The 17,347-nt window shown below is 55.7% G+C and overlaps 2 protein-coding genes across 2 annotated transcripts; one reads left to right on the top strand and one right to left on the bottom strand.

Annotated features, from left to right (window-relative positions):
* The first annotated feature begins 6,008 nt into the window (after positions 1-6,008).
* AP2S1 (adaptor related protein complex 2 subunit sigma 1) lies at positions 6,009-13,727 on the top strand. Its single transcript, XM_061444449.1, has 5 exons — positions 6,009-6,101; positions 8,398-8,547; positions 10,299-10,412; positions 12,854-12,913; positions 13,612-13,727. Exons 1-5 carry the CDS (start codon positions 6,099-6,101, stop codon positions 13,711-13,713), a joined length of 429 nt encoding a protein of 142 aa, XP_061300433.1. The 5' UTR covers positions 6,009-6,098; the 3' UTR covers positions 13,714-13,727.
* Positions 13,728-14,528: 801 nt separating this feature from the next.
* Positions 14,529-15,582, bottom strand: FKRP (fukutin related protein; the record flags this gene model as incomplete). Its single annotated transcript, XM_061444453.1, has 2 exons — positions 14,529-15,150; positions 15,574-15,582. Coding segments are annotated over 2 exons (624 nt in total), but the record flags the coding sequence as incomplete, so codon positions are not given.
* Positions 15,583-17,347: the final 1,765 nt, after the last annotated feature.

The raw sequence follows: 17,347 nt of genomic DNA, 5'->3' as shown, positions 1-17,347 counted from the left end.
CTCTGCAGGAGCTGAAAGCCCCCCCCGAGCCCAAAAGCAGGAGAGGAGAAAGCAGCAACATTCCAAGTGTCCAACGGGAGGATCCTGCACCGCGTCCCACGTCAATCCTTGGAGCAAAGGAGGGAATTCTGATGGGATTGCCAAGAAATCCGGGAAAAATCAGGGCTTTCGGCCACTTTTCCCCTTCCGTTGACGCCAAAGGGATTCCACAGCGGAATTCCAGGAGCAAAAGGGAAGCAGCTCCAGCAAAACCCAACTGACAGGGACACCGAAGCGACAGGGATCATGGTCCAAACCCCATCTTGGCGCAGCCTACGGAAGTCCTGAGGATCATCCCTATGGATCAGCCTCATCCCTTCCAAACGGGCCTCGAAGCGCCAGGAAGTTTTCCCAGCCTTTTCCCACTCTGGATTTCCTGTGCTGGCACCGGGAGAAGGGAATCCCACTCCCGCTCCCTTCCCACGTGGCTCCGTCGAAGGAACCAAAGTCCAATGGGAAAGGGGAAGGGAAAAAAAAGCGGCCTCCAACCGGCTTCACTTTCGGTTTCGCCCCAAATCCCTGAGTCAGGAGTTACTCATTTACCCCGGGACCTGCTCGGAGGGAAGGGAATTCCCCTTCCGAAGAGGAGCCGAAGCCCAAAAGGGGTTTTCCACCGGAGAACCGGGAACGCGCGGAGCCGGAGCTGATGCCGGATCCCCCCAAAACCGGTGCTGGGTCTCCCACAGTCCCAAGCTCACTGGGTTCCTCTTCAACCCTCCCTTGCCAAGGGGCTAATGCACCAGCAGAAGCGGCGTTCCCACTTGGAATTCCATCAACGGAGAGGGTTTGGAGCATCTCTACTACGGAGAAGGTCCATGGAGACCCTGGAGCGCGTTCCGGAGGCTAAAGGGGCTCCAAGAGGGGCTTTGGGCATGGGATGGAGGGATGGGGTGAGGAGAAAGAGCAGCCAATTGGAAGAGGGAAGCGTTGGATGGGATCTTGGGAAGTTCATCCCTATGGCTGGAGTTGGAAGGACCTTCAAGCACCACCTGGTCCAAGCTACAGCACGCAAGCGTGGAATGCTTTGGGTTGGGAGAGAGCCAGAGATCATCCACTTCCAATAGGGATGCTTTCCAAAGGGATGCTCCAACCTGGCCTTGATGGTGATGGAGCAGCCAAAGCTTCTCCATTCAACCCATCCCAGTGGCCCACCACCCCCAATGACCACGGCCAATGTCCATGTGCAGGTCTTCATTGAGGTGTTGGCCATGGCCAACGTCCATGTGCAAGTCTCCATTGAAGTGCAGGCCATGGCCATGTGCAGGTCTCCACTGAGGTGTTGGCCATGGCCAATGTCCATGTGCAGGTCTCCATTGAGGTGTTGGCCATGGCCAATGTCCATGTGCAGGTCTCCATTGAGGTGTTGGCCATGGCCAATGTCCATGTGCAGGTCTCCATTGAAGTGTAGGCCATGGCCATGTGCAGGTCTCCACTGAGGTGTTGGCCATGGCCAATGTCCATGTGCAGGTCTTCATTGAGGTGTTGACCACGGCCAATGTCCATGTGCAGGTCTTCATTGAGGTGTTGGCCATGGCCAATGTCCATGTGCAGGTCTCCACTGAGGTGTTGGCCATGGCCAATGTCCATGTGCAGGTCTCCACTGAGGTGTTGGCCGTGGCCAATGTCCATGTGCAGGTCTCCATTGAGATGTTGGCCATGGCCAACGTCCATGTGCAGGTCTCCATTGAGGTGCTGACCACGGCCAATGTCCATGTGCAGGTCTCCATTGAGGTGTTGGCCATGGCCAACGTCCATGTGCAGGTCTCCACTGAGGTGCTGACCACAGCCAATGTCCATGTGCAGGTCTCCATTGAACTGTTGACCATGGCCATGTGCAGGTCTCCATTGAGGTGCTGACCACGGCCAATGTCCATGTGCAGGTCTCCATTGAGGTGTTGACCATGGCCATGTGCAGGTCTCCATTGAGGTGTTGGCCATGGCCAATGTCCATGTGCAGGTCTCCATTGAGGTGTTGACCACGGCCAATGTCCATGTGCAGGTCTCCATTGAAGTGTTGACCATGGCCATGTGCAGGTCTCCATTGAGGTGTTGGCCATGGCCAACGTCCATGTGTAGGTCTCCATTGAGGTGCTGACCACGCCCAATGTCCATGTGCATGTCCATGTCCAATGTCCATGTCCATGGCCCAAACAAAGCCCTTCCCACCCCCAGGAAGCATCCAACATCCAACCCAACCAGAGCAGAACCCATCCAGGACCCTCTCCGTAGCGGGGATGGATCCATCCAACCTCCTGGAGAAGATCCCAGCGCCGGAGCAAGGTCCCTGTGAGTCACCAAGGATGGGGCCAAAGCCCTTGAGATCCCTCAGCAACGGAGCCAGGAGCAACCTGAGGCCCAACCAGGCCAACCCCAAGCTGCCGCTCCTCAATTGCGGCCGCGACGGTGCCGTCAGCGCGCCCGCTTCCATGGCAACCACCCCAAAATCCCTCTTCCCACCCCATTCCCAACGGCAATGCCAAGCAATGGGCATTCCCTGAAGGACAAAAAGAGGAATTCCCATCTCCGAGCCCGTTCCCAACCCAAAGCGAGGCCCGGAGCTCACTGGTGGGGTGGGAAGGTGTTGGCCATAGGGATGGCTCCTGGAGCTTCCCAAAGGGTTTTCCAATCCCATTGGATATTCCCCATCCAGCAGCCCCACCATGGGTTGAGGATAAGGAGGGAAGGATCCCGGTCAAGCCCTATGGATGGCCTGGAGATCGTTTAGGAGAGGATGAGCTTCCCAAGGGGACATTCCCAAAGCCACCATTTACCAATCCCATGGGATGGGCGAACGCCACGAGGGAAAAGCCAAGCTGGAGACACAATGGGGGTGGTTGGGAAAGGAAGGGGAAGATCCAAAGGGATCAAAGAAGGAGGAAGGAAAAGGGATTTGACTCTCCATTCCCAGCCCCATGATGGAGCCTTATGGAGCTTCCCCACTTTGGGAATGGGGATGGAACGCCACAGCCTTTGGGACCGATGGGGGGGGGGGTTTATCCGGGTGGAAAGCGGGATGGGAAGCATGGAATGGGAGCTTCCAGGTGCCCTCACCTGTGGATCCGGCCTGGAGCACCCTGGATTCAAGCACCAATTCCCAGCGGCTCGGAGGGATCCAGCAGCTCCTGACGGGATCCGAACGGGAGCAAAGCCCCATTCACATCAGCAGCAAGGCACGAACCCCCCATTCCCATTAACCCCCCCATTCCCATTCATCCCATCCCATTCCCATTAAACCCCCTATTCCCATTCATCCCACCCCATTCCCATTCATCCCACCCCATTCCCATTCAACCCCCTATTCCCATTAAACCCCTATTCCCATTAAACCCGCTATTCCCATTAAACCCCTATTCCCATTAAACCCCCCTAATGCCATTAAACCACCTATTCCCATTCATCCCACCCCATTCCCATTCATCCCATCCCATTCCCATTAAACCCCCTATTCCCATTAAACCCCGATTCCCATTAAACCCCCCTAATGCCATTAAACCACCTATTCCCATTCATCCCATCCCATTCCCATTCATCCCATCCCATTCCCATTAAACCCCCTATTCCCATTAAACCCCTATTCCCATTAAACCCCCTATTCCCATTAAACCCCTATTCCCATTAAACCCCCCTAATGCCATTAAACCACCTATTCCCATTCATCCCACCCCATTCCCATTCATCCCATCCCATTCCCATTAAACCCCTATTCCCATTAAACCCCCCTAATCCCATTAAACCACCTATTCCCATTAAACCCCCTATTCCCATTAAACCCCTATTCCCATTAAACCCCCCCATTCCCATTAAACCCCCTATTCCCATTAAACCCCCTATTCCCATTAAGCACCCCCATTCCCATTAAACCCCCCTATCCCCAGCAAACCCCCCTATTCCCATTAAACACCCCCATTTCCATTAAACCTCCTATTCCCATTAAACCCCCTATTCCCATTAAGCACCCCCATTCCCATTAAACCCCCCTATCCCGATTAAACCCCAACATTCCCATTAAACACCCCCATTCCCATTAAACCCCTATTCCCATTAAACCCCCTGTTCCCACTAAACCCCCCTATTCCCATTAAACCCCCTGTTCCCACTAAACCCCCCTATTCCTATTAAACCCCCCCATTCCCATTAAACCCCTATTCCCATTAAAACCCCTATTCCCATTAAACACCCCCATTCCCATTAAACCCCCCTATCCCGATTAAACCCCAACATTCCCATTAAACACCCCCATTCCCATTAAACCCCTATTCCCATTAAACCCCCTGTTCCCACTAAACCCACCTATTCCTATTAAACCCCCCCATTCCCATTAAACCCCCCCATTCCCATTAAACCCCTATTCCCATTAAGGACCCCCATTCCCATTAAACCCCTATCCCCATTAAACCCCAACATTCCCATTAAACTCCAACATTCCCATTAACCCCCCCATTCCCATTAAACCCCCCTATCCCCATTAACCCCCCCATTCCCATTAAACCCCTATTCCCACTAAACCCCCCTATTCCCATTAAACCCCCCCATTCCCATTAAGCACCCCCATTCCCATTGAACCCCAACATTCCCATTAACCCCCCCATTCCCATTAACCCCCCCTATTCCCATGAACCCCCCTATCCCCATTAACCCCCCCATTCCCATTAACCCCCCCAATGTGGTTCTTCCCATGCCAACCCCCCCCATTCCCGTTATCCCTGGACCAAAAGGGGCGGCGGATGGAGGAGGGGGTGGCTTTGGGGGTGCTTCCATAGGGGAAAGCTTGGGAATGGGATGGGACAAGAGGGAAAGGGATGGAATAAGGGGGAGGGGGGGGGGTAATGGACACGCACCCCCCCCCCCCCACGTGGTACAGCCCCCCAATGGGGGGGGGGGGGGGGTCCTTAAGGCCCGTTCAGGCTGGGGCACCTCCATTTACCCCCATGATGGGGGGGTGGGGGGGGAGAAACACCCCCTTCCCTCCACCCCATAGCGCGGGGGGTGCATTGCCCCTTGTCACGGGGGGTGTCCCCCATCCTGCCCCATAACTTATGGGGCCTCCCTTAGTCCTGACCCCCCACCCCACCCCATCGCAGGGGGGGGGGGAGGTTCTCGCTCCCCCCCCCCCCCCCCCCCGGGTTTTGGGCCGGCCCGGCTGGGACAGCGCTTAGCGGGGGTGGGGCGGTCCCATTGTTCGCAGGGGGGGGGGAGGGGGGGGTTGTGTGGATGTCTATGGGGTGGGATGTGGGGGGGGTGTGGGGTGCGGACAGGGCCGCTCTTACCGTGGCGGCCGGGCCGGGGGCTGCGGGCGGCGGCAGCGCCATGTCCCCCCCTCGGGGCGGCGGCGGGGGGCGGCGGCGGGGCGGGCTCGGCCTCGTAATGGCGGCGGCGGCGGCGCCTTCCTCCCCCCCCCCCCCCCCCTCCCTCCTCCTCCTCCTCCTCCTCCTCCTCCTCCTCCTCCTCCGCTTCCTCCCGTGCGCTAGGGGGCGCTGTGCGCGCTCTTTACGCATGCGTAGGAAGAGGAAGGCGAAGGAAGGCCTCAAAGGCTCCGGTGGACACCGGGACACCCCCACCACGCCCGCGGATTAACGGCGGTGAGCGCCCCCCAACCGGAGCGAACGGAGCCCGGGTGTGAGGCCTGCGGCCTGCACGGAGGCCTCGGTGGGGCGGGAGCGGCAGCGGAACGAGGGGAAGACTACGACTCCCGTCGTGCCCCGCGCTCGGCGCAAAGGCTTCTGGGTAATGTGGCCCAAAGCGGAGGGGGCGGGACTACGACTCCCGTCGTGCCCCGCGCTCGGCGCAAAGGCTTCTGGGTAATGTGGCCCAAAGCGGAGGGGGCGGGACTACGACTCCCGTAATGCCCTGCGCTCAGCGCAAAGCCCTCTGGGTAATGTGGCCCAAAGCAGTGGGGTCGGGACTACAACTCCCGTCATGCCCCGCGCTCGGCGCAAAGGCCTCTGGGTAATGTGGCCCAAAGCGGAGGGGGCGGGACTACAACTCCCATCGTGCCCCGCGGCGGCCGGGAGCGGATATCCGGTTCGAGCCGGAGCCGGGGGGGCACGGGACCAGCAGCCATGGTGAGCAACGGGAAGAAGGGGGGGGCTCCCCATTGAGGAGGGGCCATAGGGGGCTATGGGGTGCCCCATAGGGGAGGGGGGCCCTATAGGGCGCTCCCATTGCGAGCTGGCTTTGTGGGGGTGTGGGGTCCCCCCCATAGGGAGCGGCTTTGGGGGGGGGTAAGGGTCGGGGGGGTGTCTTCTATAGGGCACCCCATTGGAGTGCCTCTATGGGGCTGCCCTATGGGGAGGGGGGACTGTTGGGGGGCTTTGTCAGGCATTGAGGTGATAGAAGGCTCCTTTGATGCCCTATGGATCTAATATGTTATATATATATATTGCATGTAATATAGGTATATAATATGGGATATAAACCCTATAGAGCAATAAAATGCATAATAATATATATATAACATATATGTAACACATATGTCTGTCATATGTACATCTTACATACAGCTGGCATGCAAGACTCCCTATGGGACATATAGGGGGGAGAGAGAAGACTCCCTATGGGATATATGGGGGGAGAGAGAAGAATCCCTATGGGATATATGGGGGGAGAGAGAAGACTCCCTATGGGATATATGGGGGGAGAGAGAAGACTCCCTATGGGACATATAGGGGGGAGAGAGAAGATTCCCTATGGGACATATAGGGGGAGAGAGAAGACTCCCTATGGGACATATAGGGGGGAGACATAAGACTCCCCTATGGGACATATAGGGGGCATATAAGAGTCCCTCTAGGCAGCATATGACTTCCTATACGTGTTACATATATAATATGTATGTTCTATATAATATTTGTATCTATTTCATATAGCATGCACAATATAATATTGTTTTATTATATGTAATATATGGGATGTGCATTATATATGACATACACAACAATGTAAAGCATCCATAGTGTATATAGGATATGTAATATGTAAGAACAATGTAAGTTATGTAGTGCAGTAACATATATAACATATATAACATATATAACACACGTATAACACATACAACATATATAAACAGATAAAACATATATCACACATATAACACATTAACACATATAACATATATAACACATATAACATATATAACATATATATAACATACATATAACATATATAGCATATATAGTGTGTGTGCATGCATGGAACATATGATGTTCTATAGGTAGGGGCATAGAACACTCCCTATGGGACACATACAGCACATATAGCTTGCCCCCCCCATCCCGTTATTGCCCCCCCGATCCCGTTCTTGCCCCCCCCCGATCCCATTCTTGCCCCTCCAATCCCATTCTTCCCCCCCCAATCCCATTCTGCCCCCTGATCCCATTCTCCCCCCCAATCCCATTCTCCCCCCCAATCCCATTCTTCCCCCCCAATCCCATTCTCTCCCCCGATCCCATTCTTACCCCCAATCCCATTCTTCCCCCCCAATCCCATTCTTCCCCCCAATCCCATTCTCCCCCCCTGATCCCATTCTCCCCCCCTGATCCCATTCTTCCCCCCCCGATCCCATCTCCCCCCCGATCCCATTCTTGCCCCCCTGATCCCATTCTCCCCCCAATCCCATTCTCCCCCCGATCCCATTCTCCCCCCCAATCCCATTCTTGCCCCCCTGTTCCCATTCTCCCCCCCCAATCCCATTCTTCCCCCCCCAATCCCATTCTCCCCCCCCAATCCCATTCTTCCCCCCCCATCCCGTTATTCCCCCCCTGATCCCGTTATTCCCCCCCCGATCCTGTTATCCCCCCCCCCGATCCCATTCTTCCCCCCAATCCCATTCTCCCCCCCATCCCATTCTTACCCCCATGATCCCATTCTCCCCCCCCCGATCCCGTTATTTCCCCCCCCGATCCCGTTATTGCCCCCCCGATCCCATTCTTCCCCCCAATCCATTCTCCCCCCCATCCCATTCTTACCCCCATGATCCCATTCTCCCCCCCGATCCCGTTATCCCCCCCGATCCCGTTATTCCCCCCCTGATCCCGTTATTCCCCCTGATCCCGTTATTCCCCCTGATCCCGTTATTCCCCCCCGATCCCGTTATTCCCCCCCGATCCCGTTATCCCCCCCCGATCCCGTTATTCCCCGATCCCGTTATCCCCCCCCGATCCCGTTATCCCCCCCGATCCCGTTATCCCCCCCAATCCCATTCTTCCCCCCCGATCCCATTATTCCCCCCCAATCCCGTTATTCCCCCCCCCGATCCCATTATTCCCCCCCCAATCCCGTTATTCCCCCCCCCGATCCGTTATCCCCCCCGATCCCGTTATTCCCCCCCCCGATCCCGTTATTCCCCCCCCCGTGGGGCAGATCCGCTTCATCCTGATCCAGAACCGGGCGGGGAAGACGCGCCTGGCCAAGTGGTACATGCAGTTCGACGACGACGAGAAGCAGAAGCTCATCGAGGAGGTGCACGCCGTGGTCACCGTCCGCGACGCCAAGCACACCAACTTCGTGGAGGTACTGAGACCCATAGCTGGGGGTCCGGGACCCATAGCCGGGGGTCTGAGACCCACACCTTGGGGTCTGAGATCCATAGCTGGGGGTTTGAGACCCACAGATTGGGGTCTGAGATCCATAGCCAGGGGTCTGAGATCCATAGCCGGGGGTCTGAGACCCACAAATTGGGGTCTGAGATCCATAGCCGGGGGTCTGAGACCCACAGATTGGGGTCTGAGATCCATAGCTGGGGGTTTGAGACCCACACCTTGGGGTCTGAGATCCATAGCTGGGGGTTTGAGACCCACACCTTGGGGTCTGAGATCCATAGCTGGGGGTTTGAGACCCACACCTTGGGGTCTGAGACCCATAGCCGGGGGTCTGAGACCCACAGATTGGGGTCTGAGATCCACAGATTGGGGTCTGAGATCCATAGCCGGGGGTTTGAGACCCACAGATTGGGGTCTGAGATCCCATAGCCGGGGGTCTGAGACCCATAGCCGGGGGTCTGAGACCCGCAGCCGGGGGTCTGAGACCCACAGATTGGGGTCCGAGACCCACACCTTGGGGTCTGAGATCCATAGCTGGGGGTTTGAGACCCATAGCCAGGGGTCTGAGACCCACAGCCTGGGGTCTGACCCCAAATCCCGGGATCTGACCCCAAATCCTGGGATCTGACCCCAAATCCCGGGATCTGATCCCCAAATCCCAGGATCTGACCCCAAATCCCGGGATCTGACCCCAAATCTCAGGATCTGAGTCCCAGATCCCAGATCCGAGCCCCAGATCCCAGGATCTGACCCCAAATCCCAGGATCTGACCCCAAATCCCAGGATCTGGACCCCAAATCCCAGGATCTGACCCCAAATCCCCAGGATCCGAGCCCCAAATCCCAGGATCTGACCCCAAATCCCAGGATCCGAGCCCCAAATCTTGGGATCTGACCCCAAATCTTGGGATCTGACCCCAAATCCCGGGATCTGACCCCAAATCCCGGGATCTGACCCCAAATCCCGGGATCTGATTCCCAAATCCCGGGATCTGACCCCAAATCCTGGGATCTAACCCCAAATCCCGGGATCTGAGCCCCCAAATCCCAGGATCTGACCCCAAATCCCAGGATCCGAGCCCCAAATCCCAGGATCTGACCCCAAATCCCAGGATCTGGACCCCAAATCCCAGGATCTGACCCCAAATCCCAGGATCCGAGCCCCAAATCCCAGGATCTGACCCCAAATCTTGGGATCTGACCCCAAATCCCGGGATCTGACCCCAAATCCCCGGGATCTGATTCCCAAATCCCGGGATCTGACCCCAAATCCCGGGATCTGATTCCCAAATCCCGGGATCTGAGCCCCAAATCCCGGGATCTGATTCCCAAATCCCTCACTTCCCGGGGGTTCTTTGGGAATGGGGTGAGGAATGGGGCTGCAGCAGGGGTGAGGGGCAGGGATGGAGCCCTGGGACGAGGGTTGGGGATGGGGCTTTAATAGGGAGCTGGGGGTGACCCCACATTGCCCCCATTACCCTCATTGCCCCATTGCCTCCATTCACCCTATTATCCCCATTCCCCCCATTCCCTCATTCCCCCCATTGCCCCTATTACTCCCATTGCCCCCATTATCCCCATTGCCTCCATTGCTCCCATCCCCCATCCCCCCCATTCCCCTCATCCCACCCATTCCCCCGAATCCCCCCATTCTCCCCATTCCCCCATTCCCCCCATCACCCCCATCACCCCCATTCCCCCCATCCCCCTATTTCCCCCCCAGTTCCGGAACTTCAAGATCATTTACCGCCGCTACGCCGGCCTCTACTTCTGCATCTGCGTTGACGTCACCGACAACAACTTGGCCTACCTGGAGGCCATCCACAACTTCGTGGAGGTGAGGGGCCCTCATTAACGCCCTCATTAATGACCCTCATTAACGGCCCTCATTAATGACCCTCATTGACGGCCCTCATTGACGACCCTCATTGACGACCCGCATTGACGACCCGCATTGACGACCCTCATTGAGGACCCTCATTGACGGCCCTCATTGACGGCCCTCATTGACGACGCTCATTGACGACGCTCATTGACGACGCTCATTGACGACCCTCATTGACGACCCCCATTGACGGCCCTCATTGACGACCCTCATTGACGACGCTCATTGACGACCCTCATTGACGACCCTCATTGACGACCCTCATTGACGACCCTCATTGACGCCCCCCATTGACGGCCCCCATTGACGGCCCCCATTGACGGCCCCCATTGACGACCCTCATTGATGACCCGCATTGACGGCCCTCATTGACGGCCCTCATTGACGAACCTCATTGACGGCCCTCATTGACGAACCTCATTGACGACCCTCATTGACGACCCTCATTGACGACGCTCATTGACGACGCTCATTGACGACCCTCATTGACGAACCTCATTGACGACGCTCATTGACGGCCCTCATTAGCGACCCTCATTGACGACCCTCATTGACGGCCCTCATTGACGGCCCTCATTGACGGCCCTCATTGACGACCCTGATTGACGGCCCTCATTGACGGCCCTCATTGACGACCCTCATTAGCGACCCTCATTGACGACCCTCATTGACGACCCTCATTGACGACCCTCATTGACGACGCTCATTGACGACGCTCATTGACGACCCTCATTGACGACGCTCATTGACGGCCCTCATTGACGACCCTCATTGATGACGCTCATTGACGACGCTCATTGACGACGCTCATTGACGACCCTCATTGACGACCTGCATTGACGGCCCTCATTGACGACCCTCATTGACGGCCGTCATTGACGACGCTCATTGACGACGCTCATTGACGGCCCTCATTGACGACCCTCATTGACGACGCTCATTGACGACGCTCATTGACGGCCCTCATTGACGACCCTCATTGACGGCCGTCATTGACGACGCTCATTGACGACGCTCATTGACGGCCCTCATTGACGACGCTCATTGACGACCCTCATTGACGGCCCCCATTGACGACCCGCATTGACGACCCGCATTGACGGCCCTCATTGACGACCCTCATTGACAGCCCTCATTGACGGCCCTCATTGACGACGATCATTGACGAACCTCATTGACGGCCCTCATTGACGACCCTCATTGACGACCCTCATTAACGGCCCTCATTGACAACCCTCATTGTCGACCCTCATTGACGACCCTCATTGACGGCCCTCATTGATGACCCTCATTGACGACGCTCATTGACGACCCTCATTGACGGCCCTCATTGACGGCCCTCATTGACGGCCCTCATTGACGGCCCTCATTGACCGCCCTCATTGACGACGCTCATTGACGACGCTCATTGACGACGCTCATTGACGACCCTCATTGACGACGCTCATTGACGGCCCTCATTGACGACGCTCATTGACGACGCTCATTGACGGCCCTCATTGACGACGCTCATTGACGACCCTCATTGACGACGCTCATTGACGACCCTCATTGACAGGCCCTCATTGACACCCGACCCTCATTGACGATGCTCATTGACGGCCCTCATTGACGGCCCTCATTGACGACGCTCATTGACGACCCTCATTGACGACGCTCATTGACGACCCTCATTGACGACCCTCATTGACGACCCTCATTGACGGCCCTCATTGACGGCCCTCATTGACGGCCCTCATTGACGGCCCTCATTGACGATGCTCATTGACGGCCCTCATTGACAGCCCTCATTGACGACGCTCATTGACGACGCTCATTGACGACCCTCATTGACGACGCTCATTGACGACGCTCATTGACGACGCTCATTGACGACCCTCATTGACGACCCTCATTGACGACGCTCATTGACGACGCTCATTGACGACCCTCATTGACGACCCTCATTGACGACCCTCATTGACGGCCCTCATTGACGGCCCTCATTGACGGCCCTCATTGACGATGCTCATTGACGACGCTCATTGACGACGCTCATTGACGACCCTCATTAGCGACCCTCATTAGCGACCCTCATTGACGACCCTTATTGACGACCCTCATTGACGACGCTCATTGACGACGCTCATTGACGACCCTCATTGACGACGCTCATTGACGACCCTCATTGACGACCCTCATTGACGGCCCTCATTGACGGTCCTTAATAAACTAAAGAACATTAATTGCCCTTAATAAATTGACTTTAATGCTTGTTAATACACATTAATTAATGTTCATTAATGACTTAACCTCGTTAATGATTAATGGTCGTTGGTAATTAATGTTAATTGATGCTTATGAGTCAGTTAATTAAGGCTAATTAATGACCCATGGCCCCTGGCTGCCCCCAGGTGCTCAATGAGTACTTCCACAACGTCTGCGAGCTCGACCTCGTCTTCAACTTCTATAAGGTAATGGGACCACGAGTCTCATCCGGCCCCACATCCATGGGTCCCGCCCCACACCTATGGGTCCTGCCCCACACCTATGGGTCCTGCCCCATATCCATGGGTCCTGCCTCACACCTATGGGTCCTGCCCCATATCCATGGGTCCTGACTCACACCTATGTGTCCTGCCCCATATCCATGGGTCCTGCCCCACACCTATGGGTCCTGCCCCATATCCATGGGTCCTGCCTCACACCTATGGGTCCTGCCTCACACCTATGGGTCCTGCCCCATATCCATGGGTCCTGACTCACACCTATGTGTCCTGCCCCATATCCATGGGTCCCGCCCCACACCTATGGGTCCTGCCCCATATCCATGGGTCCCACCCCACACCTATGGGTCCCGCCCCACACCTTTGGGTCCTGCCCCACATCCATGGGTCCCGCCCCACACCTATGGGTCCTGCCCCATATCCATGGGTCCCGCCCCCATCCATGGGTCCTATACCCATCCCTGTGTCCCGCCCCCATCCCTGTGTCCTGCCCCCCATCCGTGGGTCCCCGCCCCCCAATCTGTGGCTCCTGCCCCACATCCATGGGTCCTACCCCCATCCATGGGCCCTGCCCGACACCTATGGGTCCTGCCCCCCATCCATGGCCCCCTGCCCCACATCCACGGGTCCCGCCCCACATCCATGGGTCCCGCCCCACACCCCAGGTGTACACGGTGGTGGATGAGATGTTCCTGGCCGGGGAGATCCGGGAGACGAGCCAGACCAAGGTCCTCAAGCAGCTCCTGATGCTCCAGTCCCTGGAGTGAACCGGGACCAAACTCCCCCCCCATTGCCCCCCATTAAACCCCCATTGCCCCCCATGGACCCCCATTGCCCCCCATGGACCCCCTTGATGTCCCCGTCCCCCCCCATCCTTGTGCTGTGAATAAACGTGGCTGTGATGGAGCAGAGATGGGGGGGGCATAGGGACACACCCCCCCCCCCATATCACATTTGGGGGGCTCAATTGGGATGGGGGGGGATAAGAAGGGATGGGGACAATGGGGGGGCACAAAGAGGCTTTATTGTCAATGGGGGACACGCACGGACCAGGATTCCCGGGATTCCCCATCCCAATCCCATTGTATCCCAGGATTCCCCATCCTAAACCCCTTTGTATCCCGGGATTCCCCATCCCAACGCCTTTGTGTCCAAGGATTCCCCATCCCAACCCCTTTGTATCCTGGGATTCCCCATCCCAACCCCTTTGTATCCTGGGATTCCCCATCCCAACCCCTTTGTATCCCGGGATTTCCCCATCCCAACCCCTTTGTGTCCAAGGATTCCCCATCCCAACCCCTTTGTATCCTGGGATTCCCCATCCCAACCCCTTTGTGTCCAAGGATTCCCCATCCCAACCCCTTTGTGTCCAAGCATTCCCCATCCCAACCCCTTTGTATCCAAGGATTCCCCATCCCAACCCCTTTGTATCCCGGGATTCCCCATCCCAACCCCTTAATGTCCCAGGATTCCCCATCCCAACCCCTTTGTATCCTGGGATTCCCCATCCCAACCCCTTTGTATCCTGGGATTCCCCATCCCAACCCCTTTATATCCGAGCATTCCCCATCCCCATCACCCCCCTTTGTTCATTCCTGCCCCATCCTCTTCACGCTGGGATTGGGATACTCGGGCTTCTCGATGGCTCCGGCTCCGAACTTAAACTCCAGGAATTCCCTGGCGCTGTTGGGCGCCATGGCCGTGAATCCCGCGAACTCCACGGGCACCCGAGGCTGCAGGAATCTCTCCGGGAATTCCACGTCCTGCCGATGACCCAACCACGTCTCCTTGGTCATCACGCCGGCGCGGGAATAGAAGGGCCACAGATCCACGTGGAGCCGGTTGCTCCGGCTGTAATGCACGCGGTAGAATTCCCCCTCGACCGCCTTCTCCCATAGGAATCCATCCTCATCCTCCACCGCCTCCCCGGCCGCCGCCGCCGCCAACCACCGGCACCTCGCCACGTCCTCCTTGTAGACTCCCAAATCCACGTCGTAATCCCAAGGGATGATGTCCCCGTTGCGCGCGGCGCCCAACAGCGATCCCCCTTCCAACCAATACCGGACTCCCGACTCTTCCAACACCGACACCACGTGCCGCGCCGTCTCCCTCAACGCCCGTAGGCAGCACGGCGGCGTCCAACGCCCCGCCACCAGGTACTGCGGCGTGCCCGCGTGGATCGTCCCGAAGCAACGCGCCGTCTCCTATTCGACCTAGAAATTGCCCTCCTACTACCACTACCATGAGCTACCCAACTAAAACACCCAACCACCACTCTAACCTGAACCTCCACCATCATCCTCTTACTTACCCTAGGCCTAATCTACGAGTGAACACAAGGAGGCCTAGAATGAGCAGAATAAGAAAGTTAGTCTAAAACAAGACAGTTGATTTCGACTCAACAAACCATAGCTCCTCCTATGACTTTCTCCATGCCCCTTCTTCACCTAAGCTTCTATGCAGCCTTTGCCCTAGGCTGTTTAGGAATGGGCCTTCCACCGAGCACACCTTGTATCCGCCCTACTATGCCTAGAAAGCATAATACTCTCAATATACATCGCCTTATCAACCTGACCAATCGAAAACCAAGCACCATCCCTCACCCTCACACCAATCCTCATACTCACATTCTCCGCCTGCGAAGCAGGCACAGGCTTAGCAATACTAGTAGCCTCCACACGAACACACGGCTCCGACCACCTACAAAACCTAAACCTTCTACAATGTTAAAAATCATACTACCAACAATAATACTACTCCCAACAGCCCTCCTATCCCCACTAAAATCACTATGAACAAACACCACCACACACAGCCTACTAATCGCCACCCTAAGCCTACAATGACTGACCCCCTCATACCACCCATACAAAAAACCTCACCCAATGAACAGGCATCGACCAAACATCCTCCCCCCTACTAGTCCTATCCTGCTGACTTATACCACTCATAATCCTAGCAAGCCAAAACCACCTACAACACGAACCACCCACACGAAAACGTATCTTCGCATCAACCCTAATCGCAGTACAACCCCTTATCATCCTAGCCTTCTCAACCACAGAGCTCATAATATTTTACATCTCCTTTGAAGCAACCCTAATCCCAACATTAATCTTAATTACACGATGAGGGAGTCAACCAGAACGCCTAAGCGCTGGCATTTACCTCCTCTTCTACACACTCATAAGCTCCCTCCCCCTACTCATCGCAATCCTATACCTACACACACAAACCGGCACTCTACACTTCCCCACCCTAAACTCTCCCCCCACCCCCCCACATCCTCACCAACCAACTACTGATCCACCATCCTCCTAAACATAGCCCTACTCATAGCCTTCATAGTTAAAGCACCACTATACGGCCTCCACCTTTGACTCCCAAAAGCCCACGTAGAAGCCCCAATCGCAGGCTCCATACTACTTGCCGCCCTACTCCTCAAACTAGGAGGATATGGCATTATACGTATCACCCACCTAACAGACCCATCCTTAACCAGCCTCCTCCACTACCCATTCATAACCCTCGCCCTATGAGGAGCACTAATAACCAGCTCCATCTGCCTACGTCAAATCGACCTAAAATCTCTCATCGCCTACTCCTCCGTAAGTCACATAGGCCTAGTCATCGCTGCATGTATGATCCAAACACATTGATCCTTCTCTGGAGCCATAATTCTCATAATCTCACATGGCCTAACCTCATCCATACTATTCTGCCTAGCCAACACAAACTACGAACGCACACACAGTCGCATCCTCCTTCTAACCCAAGGACTACAACCCATCCTCCCCCTAATAGCCACCTGATGGTTACTAGCCAACCTAACAAACATAGCCCTGCCTCCAACCACAAACCTTATAGCAGAACTAAATATCATAATTGCACTATTCAATTGATCTCCCCCCACCATCATCCTAACTGGAACAGCCACCTTACTAACCGCCTCATATACACTATTCATACTAACAACCACCCAACGAGGAACCCTGCCCCCCCACATCACAACCCTCCAAAACTCAACCACCCGAGAACATCTTCTAATAACCCTTCACCTCCTCCCCCTACTCCTCCTCATCCTAAAACCAGAACTAATCTCAGGGCCTCTCTCATGCAAGTATAGTTTAAATCAAACATTAGACCGTGACCCTAAAAATAGAAGTTAAACCCTTCTTACCTGCCGAGGGGAGGTTGAACCAACAAGAACTGCTAATTCTTGCATCTGAGCCTAAAAACCTCAGCCCCCTTACTTTTAAAGGATAAGAGCAATCCACTGGTCTTAGGAACCACTCATCTTGGTGCAAGTCCAAGTAAAAGTAGTGGAAACAACCCTACTCCCTCACCACTCTCATAATCCTCACACTCACAACCATCTTAACACCCACACCTCCTTCCCCA

This window comes from Pezoporus flaviventris, unplaced genomic scaffold, assembly GCF_033815535.1.
Source record: "Pezoporus flaviventris isolate CSIRO_AGI_PZ_B2104156 unplaced genomic scaffold, CSIRO_AGI_Pfla_v1 ptg000889l, whole genome shotgun sequence".
Lineage (NCBI taxonomy): Eukaryota > Metazoa > Chordata > Aves > Psittaciformes > Psittacidae > Pezoporus > Pezoporus flaviventris.
Note: the sequence above shows the minus strand (reverse complement) of the source record. Positions and strands in the feature narration are given on the sequence as shown.